The sequence below is a fragment of the Numenius arquata genome, chromosome 19, assembly GCF_964106895.1.
Source record: "Numenius arquata chromosome 19, bNumArq3.hap1.1, whole genome shotgun sequence".
NCBI classification, from domain to species: Eukaryota; Metazoa; Chordata; class Aves; order Charadriiformes; family Scolopacidae; genus Numenius; species Numenius arquata.
Genome location: NC_133594.1, coordinates 10,022,859 through 10,034,623, shown reverse-complemented (window position 1 = coordinate 10,034,623; position 11,765 = coordinate 10,022,859). Strand labels below are relative to the sequence as shown.

General features: G+C 43.2%; 1 protein-coding gene across 1 annotated transcript in view; it reads right to left on the bottom strand.

Moving 5' to 3' along the window:
* Window positions 1–210: 210 nt before the first annotated feature.
* The window catches only part of CNTRL (centriolin), a 33,025-nt gene continuing 21,470 nt past the window's right edge, over window positions 211–11,765 (bottom strand). The window contains exons 24-42 of the mRNA XM_074161005.1: window positions 11,367–11,677; window positions 10,830–11,038; window positions 10,438–10,630; window positions 9,934–10,064; window positions 9,667–9,807; window positions 9,426–9,552; window positions 8,807–8,971; window positions 7,900–8,059; window positions 7,104–7,219; window positions 6,446–6,663; window positions 5,879–6,036; window positions 5,559–5,632; window positions 4,734–4,922; window positions 4,162–4,387; window positions 3,666–3,847; window positions 2,079–2,354; window positions 1,930–1,992; window positions 1,108–1,311; window positions 211–785 (exon numbers count right to left, since the gene is read on the bottom strand). Of these exons, the coding sequence (XP_074017106.1) occupies window positions 684–785; window positions 1,108–1,311; window positions 1,930–1,992; window positions 2,079–2,354; window positions 3,666–3,847; window positions 4,162–4,387; window positions 4,734–4,922; window positions 5,559–5,632; window positions 5,879–6,036; window positions 6,446–6,663; window positions 7,104–7,219; window positions 7,900–8,059; window positions 8,807–8,971; window positions 9,426–9,552; window positions 9,667–9,807; window positions 9,934–10,064; window positions 10,438–10,630; window positions 10,830–11,038; window positions 11,367–11,677 (3,245 nt within the window). The 3' untranslated portion in view covers window positions 211–683. The remainder of the gene's footprint in view (window positions 786–1,107; window positions 1,312–1,929; window positions 1,993–2,078; window positions 2,355–3,665; window positions 3,848–4,161; window positions 4,388–4,733; window positions 4,923–5,558; window positions 5,633–5,878; window positions 6,037–6,445; window positions 6,664–7,103; window positions 7,220–7,899; window positions 8,060–8,806; window positions 8,972–9,425; window positions 9,553–9,666; window positions 9,808–9,933; window positions 10,065–10,437; window positions 10,631–10,829; window positions 11,039–11,366; window positions 11,678–11,765) is intronic.

Below are 11,765 nucleotides of genomic sequence, written 5' to 3'. Positions count from 1 at the left end.
TAAAAGCAAGGTGCTTGGAACTTTGTTTATGAAACCATTAACCATAAACACAGGGATCCAGCCCGGCCGCAGGAGAAGGGAGCGCAGCCCAGTGTCCGGCGCTGGACAAGCTTGGCCGTCCCCAAACCCCAGCCCAGGGGTGAGTGCGCTGCACCTGCCCAAGAACAGCTTTACAAAAACAACAGAGAGGCAAAAAAACCAGCCCTGGATGAAAGCGTCAGTCACTGAAGTTTATTTCAAGGAAGTACACAAAAATAATTGTATTTAAAACACCCATTTTTCAACAGGAAATGGACAACTGTCCCTGTTACAAAAGTAGAAACGGACAAATATCAACAAACACTTAAATAGAAGGAGTTGGTTTGGACACATTTAAATCCACATTTAAAATAATTTTTTTAAAAAAACCAACAACTTATATACATAAAGCTCAGTTGCTTAATCGTACAAAAACTTCACAGTGGAGCAGGCGCTGGGCGAGCGGTGACAAATGCCTCTTGAGAAAAGGCTTGGAAAGCAGTGAGGTAGAGATCTCGGCATCAAGTATGAGGACACCAGCCGCGGGAATGGTTTCACTGGGAAGGGGACAACATGGTCCCAGAACCCACCCCTACCCCAGGCCACCGCTCCCTTCAGCCCTGGGGACACACGGGACTCGGTCGGAACTGGGCCAAGGTCACATCTCACCTCTGCGAAATCCCTCCCGAGCAGGAGCTCGGGGTCTGAGACGCCACCGATGTCCCCAGGGCCCTGCTGGGGCGGTGCGTCGGTCTCCTCAGAGCAGCCTGGGAAAAGCAGGAAAAGTAAGTGTAATTAATTAATGTCTTCAATTGACAGAGCCGTATTAATCTTTAAAAAACAAAGAAAAATCTGAATTTTAAAGAATGAACAGTAAGACAAAGTGAGAAACCCAACCAGACCGTATCGCTTTGAGGAAAGCTTAGGCTTTTCAAACAAGTCAGCTGCTGCCAGAGCATCGGGGTGCGCAGCGCGATCACCCCCCGCGGCGCTGCTACGGGGGGAACACGTGGCCACGAGACACTACCAGCGAGCTAAAAATTAAAAAAAGAAGGAACTCCGAATTCCTGTGCAGAGCAGAGCATTTACCTGCGGTTTTGTTAAATTCAGAGTTTCACGAAGAGAGACCAGACTCGAGCTTTGGGTGAAAAACAGTGAATCTGAAGAAGCGCTGCTGACGAGGTCATCGAGCGCGTCCAGCTGCCGCTGCAGGCTGTGCAGGGTGCCCTCCGTCTGCTGCTTCCCGCGGAATAACACCTCCACCTGCTTGGACAGGCACTGCCGCAGCTGAGCCTGAACAAACCAGCACTTCCATTTACGTCCAGCCAGTGGGATTTTCAGGACTGTATTTAACAAGTGCCATGAGCAAGCCCTAAGGGATGGGATGTTACGGGTCTCACGCGGATGGCGAGGGGATGTTACGGGTCTCACGCGGATGGCGAGGGGATGTTACGGGTCTCACGCGGATGGCGAGGGGATGTTACGGGTCTCACGCGGATGGCGAGGGGATGTTACGGGTCTCACGCGGATGGCGATGGGCCTGGCAATTATTTTTAAGCAGTTCCCCCCTTCCCAAGTCAAATAAGCTCTATTTTATGGCTTTATCATGAACTGCTTCTATAGAGAGCAACAGGTATGTTCTAACTAAACCTGGCATCACCTGGACAGGGAATGATCATGGGTGCTCCTGAGCTGGAATTTGTACGGAAATAGCGTGATGTAAATAACTCAAAAATCCAATTAACTCAATTAAAATTATTCATCTTGCTATAGCATGCAGGTGCTAGGCGTCCCTCTACCGCTCCCACCCAAAGGTGCTCTGCAGCCAGTCAGGATGGATGGAGAAGGATCCCCAGGTTATTTTCCACGGGGACCCGAGGGGATCCCCGTGTGGCAGAAGAGATGTCCCACCTTCAGCCGATCTTCACGATGCTGCAGTTTTTCCCGGAGAGCCTCCCCGCGCCACTGCTCATCCTTCGGGAAACAAAAGCACATTCAGCAAGGGAGCTAAAGGCACCAACCCCAGCACGAGCAGCAGCTGCTTTTGGGAAGCTTTTTACCATTAAGAAGACTTTAGAAAAATCCAACTTTTCTTCCAGTGAGAAGAGTCTTTTGTCAGCAGCAGCAAATGGTCCCGTCTCCTCTAAGTGCCCAGCTTCACACTGCAGGCAATCCTCTGCTGCAGAAGATGCTTCCAAATCTTCCAACGGTTCCAGAGAAGATGGGCTGGAATGTTTAAACCCCATCCTAATTTCATCTTCGACCTCCAGTTTGAGCAGCGTTGCTGCGTTCTCCATTTCCCTTTGTCTCTTTTCCAGGTCGTCTGGAGTTTTAACCTGCACCAGAGAACAGGCTCAGCGCTGCGCTGCCACGTTACAAACACATCACCCCAGAGGGATTTCCCTGTGTAACTGAACAAGGCTTATTCCCAAAATGTTTACAATTTGACTATTGCAGCCAGAAATCACAAAACCTCTCAACAGACGCGAATCCTGACGTGAACTTTGCCTGTGAAGCCCCTCGGATGGTGACAGAGACACAACTTGTCAATTTAAACCTGTTCACACTCCGGTCTTGCACAGTCTTCCCTGACTGCTTTCCAGCTGCTAACGACATTCTCCTCTGGAGGACCCTATTTTTAAAGGGCTTAGAAACAATTTATAAAGGATTTTGTGAAGGACTAGAAGGAGTCAGACAATACGGAATCACCTTTTAATTTAAAATGAGTATCAAGAGCAGAAAACGCTGGCCCAGGTTGGCACAAACAAGCTGGTGAGTGCCCACTGAGTAGCTTCGAACACTGATAACATTTAGTGATTCGCATAAATTATGACTCCAGTTATGCCAAGTGCCTATTGCCAAACCTTAGTGTAAGCAGGAGCTGGAGCCCTAATTCCTGACTGGAGCATTGCCAAAAGGGAGCCGACAGCCAACGTTCCGGTGTTACGGTCAGGGTCTGCCGAGTGAAACGCAGCGTTAGAGCCCAACACCCAGAGCTCCACATGTGACCCACCGGCTGGAGCTGGTTTGTTCGTTTTTAAACTGGGATTAGTGACCTGCCCCGATCCTCCTGACTGTTACCAAAGCTTAACTTCTCCCAGATTTGGGAAAATCACATGGCAACGTTAAGTAGGGCTGTTTCTAAGTGTGACGCAGCGACGGGGGGGCGGATTCAAACCCAACACAACAGAAACTTGTTGGGAAGACACAGCTTTCCCTCAGGCCGCCAGTATCTGCCGCTCCGACACAGCTGGGTTTGGAGATCCTATGGGATCTGGCCAAGGACCTTTCCACGGCGCTTGGCCTGTTCAGAGTCACCGTGTGCTGCGTGTCCAGCAGCTGCTGCAGAACCCTGCAAACGGCTGGTTTCATGCTTTAGTTCCTACTCTCAGCATCCACTTCAGAAACAGGAATCAAGAGGGAACCCCCAGAACGTAATTTCTTCGAGTTAAAAGGCCGAACCAGCATTAAACAGGTGTAACAGAGGGGCTCTGCAGCACAATCTAGAAATACCAGAGTTTGGTCGCCTCGAGTTCTGTCTAGTCATGAAGCTCATGCATTACTTTGTTCCTCCTACGATAAAAATGGGCGTTTTATCATTTTGCTGTTTAAAAATAACCCAAATTCTCCCCTCAGCCAGGACTTACCTGAAGTTTTCTTTCGAGTTGCATCATTGCTTCTTTCAAACTCGAGATTTGTTTTTCTGCCTTTTTCCTCTCTGACGCCATCTGATCTTGGAGCTGGTTTAGCTCAGACTTGGAGACTTCCAGTTCTTTTTGAAGAGACTGTATTTCTCTATCTTTTTGTTGTAATTCTGAGACCTGATGTTCTGCAATTAACATTTTTTTAAAACAATCCCGATTAGCAGAAATGGAAGTATCTTGGCACATTTCACAAACATTAGATATTTTTCAAACACATTTCTGTGCTGAGCAGTGGTTTGTAAAAACACCGACACAAGGTGAGAGGGGACAAAACACCAAGTTGGGTTTAGAATTTCAGTTCTTTGAACAAGTCAATTTAAGGATCGTGAGTCAATCCAGGGGCTGCGATAGAAACCAAGCCAGATTAACAGAAAGATCTGTTGGTTTCGTTAGACTGAGAACCCAGATGGGAACAATTTATTTGTGCATTGAATCTTACTGCTTTTTCGGACAGTTTCTTCAAGCGCTGCACGTCGGAACTCCTCCTTTTCCAGTTTCCTGATGTTTTCTTCCACCAGCTTTAGTTTTGCCATCGCCTGCTCCAGTTTCTTTTGTTTATCTGTTAATTCCTTTTCCAATAGTATTTTCTGATCTTTCACTTTAGCACTACATTCTTCCAGTTTTTTTCCTTCACGCTCTGAATTTTGCTTGAGGTGACGAAGAATCTGCCAAAAAAAAAAAAAAAAAAAAATCACTTTAAGCTTTAACTAGAACCAACTCCGTGGGAACAAACACCATCACTGCAGGACACTGTAGGGGTTAAAGCAGCGTAAGGTGGAGAGAACTGCAGTCTGTTACTCCCTACTGACATAAAAGTTCGCTGGTTTTTCTTGCCCCTCATTTTCAGTCTAGCTCCCTCAAGTTTTTCTTTTGGCTAACACTTTGTTGAAACTGCTCAGCCAACAGAAATTAATTCTACTACAGGAGAATATGATTAAGCCCTAATTTTCATGAACAGCTGATGGGCTTTGCACAGAAATACTGTAGAAGAAAAGAAGAAGAGCTCGTTACCGCTTCTTGTTTGGCCAGTTCCGTTTCCTTCTCTTCCATCTCTTTCTGGAGCTGCTGCAATTGGTTCTCCCGCTTTTTCTGTCTCTCTTGGCAATCCTTACGTTTCCTTAAATACTGCAGGATATCCTCTTTCAGGGCTGCCTGCTCTCTAAGCAACTCATCCTGACGCCTCGTATTATTTTTCAAATCCTGCGATATAAAACATGAAATCAAGTGACTTAACCGGCTGGTGAGAGTAACAGCTCTCTGGCTGGAGAGCCTGCGTGTGAAAGAACATTAACTGGTCACCCCTAATGAAACGGAGGATGACCTTCCCTTTAAACCAGCCACCGTGTTACACATGAGGAACCACCAGATAAAAAGCTAGAAGATACTTAAAAAAAAAAAAAAGGCACAAGCATCTTCTTCCTAGAAAACAATAAACCAGGGTGACTGCCTCTGTTTTCTAGAAAGAAGCTTAACTCAAAACCAAACAAATCCACAGAAAAAAACCCAAATCCCCACCCAAACCAAAAGACACAAAAACAAAACCAAAAAGCCACACACTCCAATGTGGTAATAACAATGTGAGGAGGAGAATCATCGCAGCTGCCGCTTCAACAGAAAACCCAGAAGAGAAACCCCATTTGGTTGGGCACCTGCTGGACTCCAAACCACCCCAACTCAGCAAGAACAGCAATCGAGCTCTTGTTTATCAGCTCTGCAGTGTCTGATTTTGGGTACCCAGACAAAATCCAGGTGACGGACCATCCGTTGTCGTGATAAATGACACCCCAACAACCTACTCGCTACATGTAAATAAGGACATATTTCACCAAAACTAACCTGTTCTACCAGTTGAAGCTGCTGCCTGGAGTCATTTAATTCTCCTTTCAGTGTTTCTAGTTCTTCCTTTTTTTCTACAAAAATATTTGGCAACAGATTTTCAATCAGCAATTTGAAATACCTATAAATTATCTTTTCATAAATGAAGAATAAACAATAGAAATGCATTTTCTAAAATTTCCATCTTTCCGACACGTTAAATACTTTCTGCCTGTAGATATTTGAGCATGTTGGATATTTAATACAGAAGTTACAGTGGGTCTTTTAACAAAATTTCTCTTAAAATATATTACGGTTTAAAACCAAAAAATGATCTTTACCTTGAAGATCTTTCTGTACAACAATAACATCTCCATTCAGTGATTTTTTTTGTTTGTTCAATAGAAGTACCTCCTGCTGCAGGTTTTTAACATCCAATTCCAGTTTTTCTACATTGGCCAATGCAGTTCTGCTGCTGTCTTCAGCAGCAGTTAAGTCTCTGTAAAATGTGAAGACATATTCTCGGTTTGTTGGAGGTACCTGGAAAAGCCTCTAAAAACCAGCTGCATTTCAGTAAAAGTTTTCTCAGCTCCGGGGGATGCTCCCAAGTGGCCACGAAAGCGAGACACTGTCCTGTTCCAAGGCTTCACATTTTGCTTTTCATAACATTTTCTCGTTGCCTTGCCACGATATAACAAACGCTGTTGCATTCATCAGCAACAGCGCTGAGAATTTGCTCTAAGTCTGCTATAGACAGGCTTAAAATGAAACCCCCACAGGATGTAAGAAACGGCATATTCTCTATAATTGGGGACCTCAAAGTTATAGCGACATTTTTAATTACGATAAAGACATTAAAGGCACTTCCCATCACTTCTGATCTTTGCAGAAAAAAATATTCCCCCCACCTTCTGGTTTGTGACAATTTCTTTTCAAGACTCTGACAGTCGTCTTCAAGCTTTTCCTTTTCTTTATGCAAAGACTCAATATTGTTTTGCAAAGTGCGCGTTTGAGAAACCAGATGTTCATTTTCCTGACGGTCTTTCTCAAGGAGTTGTTCCTGCCAATCTACTTCCCCTTGCTGACACTGAAGTAATCGCTGAATATTCTCCAACTTTAACTTCTCCTACAAAAGAAGGCATCGTGAACAACGCGTTTATACAGTCAAGGAGCAGAACAAGTTGTTAACATCTTTAGCTGCAGCAGTTTAAAACCCTGTCATTCCCCAAGCTCACACGCAGGCAGAGCGCCCTCCACAACCACTGCATTCCAACAGGGGTAACTGCTGAAAGCGCCCGTTCATTTGAGTGTATTTATGGTGAATGTTATGATGAATACGAGCACAAGTACTGGAAGAGAGGGGCGCAATTCTTTGTCCCATCATAGTTTGAAATCCCATTATTTTAAAGGGCCTAAGCAGACTTAAGACTTTTCTGTGATAAGCTGCGATCAGACTAGAAACTGATTTAGAAGTGTAGGGACTCCGTTATCCAGATCTCAACAGAAGCACTGAACATGCAGAGCTCTTCTTCCAGTTACTGCATTAGCTACAGAAGAAATACTTACTTCTAGAATTGCAGCCTGAATCTTTTCTAGCTCATTGACCTTTTGGTCATGCTGTAGCTTCAAACCTTGAAGTTCATTATTTTCAAGCTCTACGTTTTCCAGGACATGTTTCAGTTCTAGGTAAGATGAAAAAAAAAAACCAAAGGTTATTACAAGCACGTTAAATGCATTTTATTTCCAAAAAAAGGCACCAAGGAAAAATTAAGAGATACTATACTGGTTTCATCCCCACAAAAACTCTTCACATTTCCAACTGCTGCGTCAGACACACCAGGTATTGCATCTGATGCTGTCCCTGGGTCTCCTGCTTTTCCCACTCCCCAGCAAGTGAGTCTGGGATGGTGTATCTGACTGATAAGCGACGAAAGAAAATATTTCAGAAGTACAAACAGTTGCAGACTGCTGCTGCTGATACTTCCCACAATCTGACAGGATGTAACTGCTTAGAAGGAGATTCCTCCATTTTCCCACATCCCACTGTTTAATTCTTCTGCTGTGAACGTGGCACAAGTAGGTCATGTCTCCCAACCACACAGTGCTCGAGTGTGAGCTCAACTCATCAGTCCCAACAGCAGATTTGTTTGCATTTCTCTCTGGCATGAAAAACTCCTGTCCCACGTAGAAAGCAGCAGGAAGCAGCGCCTCAGCTCAAGCAGAGGGGGTCCAGTCAGCTCTCTATGAGCTACGAGAACTACAGGGAACTCTTTCTCTGCAGAAGGCTGCAGCAATGGACAACCAAGAGCTAAGAGTCCTTCCCATCTGCACAAAGCACTACCCAGCAAAGCCAGGGACACACCTATCTTATGCCTGGTAATTTGCCCAAGTATTCCTTGAAGATTTTCTTGTTCTTTCCCAATATCCTTCTTTATGATCAAAAGCTGTGCTCTCTTCTCGTTAATCTGGACATCCAGTTCTTTCCTCTCAACGTTAAGCTCTTCCAGAAGTATTTTTATTTCCTGTGGAAATGTATCAGTGTTACAAGGAATGCCATTATTTGCCATCTTAAATAAAGTTTTCCTTTAAATAGAAGTTCTAAATATTTAAAAAATAAAAGTCTGTCACCAGTATTCTGGTTCATATAATTCCAGTGTTTGTAGTTATAGTTAATGGTGTAAACAAACAAAAAATAAGGAGTATGTGTGTTAAACTCTTGCTTGTGGACAATTTAAAGTAGTAATCTTGCAAAGATTTTGATCTACAAGTCGGGAACCCCATCACTCACATGAACAATAGGTAGGCCTTAAAACAGGAAGTCAGATGGAAAGTCCTTACATATAATTAACCTTGATACTTTGTTTTTACTTCAGAAAGAAAAGCAACCCAGAATCCTTTCTAAGTCAGTGGGGATGGAGATAGACATGACTTAATGCCAGCTCTGTTGGGTTTTACACACACTGATCAGACTGATTTGCTTTAGAAGCTGCTTGTCTCAGCAACAGTGAATCATTCACAGACTTCCATTTATATCATTTTGTTCTCGAGGGACCAATTCTGTAAGTATTACCGCAACAAGGCAGTTCCACTTCTTTTTGTGCTTCTGGACCAAGCTCTTGGCCACACAAAACTGTAAACTTGCTTGTTCTATTTTTCAGTGGGTTTTGCGAGGTTCTAGAAGAGCAAAACTGATTTTGTGGAAACTTTATGGGATGTTTTTGTGCTGTTCTTCAGATGTAATGAATTGAAAACTTATTTGGAAAACTTACTCTTATTTGGCGTAGTTTTTCATTCGCTTCAGTCTCTCCATCTCGAAGAGCTTCTTTGAGATCACCTTTCTTTTGAGAAATACAGTCTTGAAGGACACGGAGCTCTTCTTTTCTTTGATTTAACTGTTGCTCCAGAAACAAGAGCTCCTGTTGCTGAGCAGTCATCTACAACGGAGAAGTTTAACAGAAGAAGCATCTGAAGGCTTTTATTTTTGTGGCTCCACACATGCACAAGCAGCAGCGCAGTACCCTGTTCCCTGCCAGAGATTTACTTGAATTGTGTAACACAAGGATCCTATCAAAGCAATGAGTTTTGGTTGTTAAACCTGTACGAAACAGCCGGTACTAAAGACTTAAGTTCTGATCTGACAGGGCAGCCCTGTTCCTCCGAGTTAAGCATCTCATTCCGAAGTGCAGGAAGAATTGTGATAGGGAATGCAGTAACATTTATTATACAGAAATACCAGCCAGACTGGGATCATTTTATGAGGCAAAACAAGGAGAATTTGAATTAATTAAGAATTAAATTCTTCAGACAAGGCAGTTCAGAACTTTAGACTGCTCTCAGCTTTCAGTTACCTCAAAACCATCAAAACTGAGTTAATAAGGTAAGCCTTACCTGATCTTTTAGCCTTTCCAGTTCAGTTTTCTTGCCTTGAAGAAGGTTTTCTGCTTCTCTAAGGACCTGGAGGTGCTGTTCCTCATTGCCTTCTGCAAGTTTAATATCCCCTTGAAGCTTCTGAAGACTGACAGGGAGGATAAAAACGGGACTCAGAAGAAACAAGAATACCTTGGGCAGTAACTTATTGGAGGAAAGCATCTTTATTTAACACAGTTTACACTGAATTAAAAACACTTACCTTTCAGTTAGCATTTCTATCTTCTGGTTTAACGACTGGAACTCGGAGTCTCTTGCATCCACCATTTTGTTGATTTCCTTCAAAATACTTTCTTGTTCCCTCTTATGCTGTTCTAAATCCCTTGTGTCTGCCTGTAATAACCTAAAGAAGCATTTATGCCTTAATTATTAACATTTTAACAGCTCTCCCTCTCCAAAAGCACTATCTTGAAAAAATCTTGTTCTGCTCCTCATCTCCATTTGACGAGAATTCACAAGAACAAGGTACCTTAATTGCTGATCTGCTTTCACAAGTTTCACAGCCATTTCCTGAGCCCTTTGCTCCAGCTCCTTTGCCTCGGTTTCAGTACGTGACAAATGCTGCTTGGCATGATTGTACTTTTGAATAGTGTCTTTAGTCTAGAGCAAAAATTGAAGATTCAGACAACGCATTCCCATCTTATGCTTTCCACATCTATAACCTGTAGGTTGCCTAAAGATGACCTCCTCCTAGCCTGAATATTCCACCTGAGCTTTCTCCCTTTGTATCCCACGAAGTAGAACCTTTTCTCTTCTCTTGTCCAGAGCACAAAAGCTGCCTCCTCTTTGGCAAGGACTGAAATATTTTCTTTTAGCACAGGATATCCCACAACTCGTTTTCAAATAGAAGCATTTTAAGAGGCTGTGGATTATCCAAGTGAAAATAAACTGCTCAGACAAACAAAAATTCTCCGCTTAAAACAATCTTAACACACAAATCCTTCTGCACTTAAAGAGTTATGGCTTTACTTACCTTCCCCCGTGTGCTCTCAAGTTCCACTTCAGCCTCTGAAAGCAGCCGATCTGCCTCTCTAAGCTCTGCTCGCCGTTTCAGAAGAGTCTTCTCTATACATTCGATTTCATCTGTGATATCTTCATGATGTTTAAGAGACTTTTCTAACTGCATTTCTGCAATGAGGTGGTCAGTATATCCCTCAATGAAGTCCCTAAAAGGTCAGAAAGACAGACATGGAATTAAAATACAAAATGCCAGAGGCCCCGAGCATCCTGAAGTTCTACTGTATTACACACGTTGTACAGACAAGAACATTAATTGTAAATGAGTCAAAATTTACTTTTATTGGAAAAAAAATGTAGGTATTTCCATATGCTTACTGTAAATGCATTCTAGTACAAAATGCTTACCTGCGTTTGTTGTGGTTTTGAGCTGCTTTTCGTAGTTCTGCTACTTCATGCTCCAACTCTTCTCTTTCTTGCAGAAGTTCTTCAATGTTTTGATGCAATTTTCCCACCTCTTTTTTGTATTTATGCTCAGCTGCCTCTGACCATTTATCTTTGTATTTCCGAGACTTTAAATAATACACCGTGTCTTCTAGCCTTGAGACTTCACTCTCCTGCATACGGGAAACAAGAATAAAATCAAGACCTATTTTCTGTTTCAGTCCTCCTGAGACATAGGAGCAGCTACAGAGAGCAAAGACCTGGCTATTAGCACTGAAGATAGAGCATTCTTATCAGCAAGCTCTCGCAGATCCAGAACTTTCCTAACAGAGATTATTTAAAAAAACAACAAAAAAAACCCCTGGACTGATCTAATCTGTGAAAATGAGGTTATGGTTTTTGCATTTTTTTTTTTTTTTTTTGGAGAATGCGTGTTAAAAGATGCTCCTAATCCATTCCTAAGTCATGGTTAAACCTACAGGTTACAGCTCTCCATCTTACCAAATCATGATGCTCGGGCACATTGCAGTGAAGGACCCCAACAGGAACGAGCGGGACAGTGAAGTTTGGAGGAAGAGGGCCGTAAACAACCGGGGCTCCCACAGGAGGGGGACCATAGATGACAGATCCAGGAGCAACGGAGTCCCCACTCGCTGAGGCAGGAGGAGGGCCATAGACCACAGTCCCCTGAGGTACAGGGGCACCGTCCGGAAGGACTGTGTAAATAACTGTGCCGGGTGGCGGTACAAAAGGAGGGTCTCTTGGAACACGAGTTTCTTCATTTCCTTCACTGCCTTCTTTCATTCTTCTGTCTTTAACAAAATAAAAAAAGAAAAATAAAATTAATTTTCATCACTTCTACTGAAAAATATTCTTCAAACGCACATTTTAAAATAACAC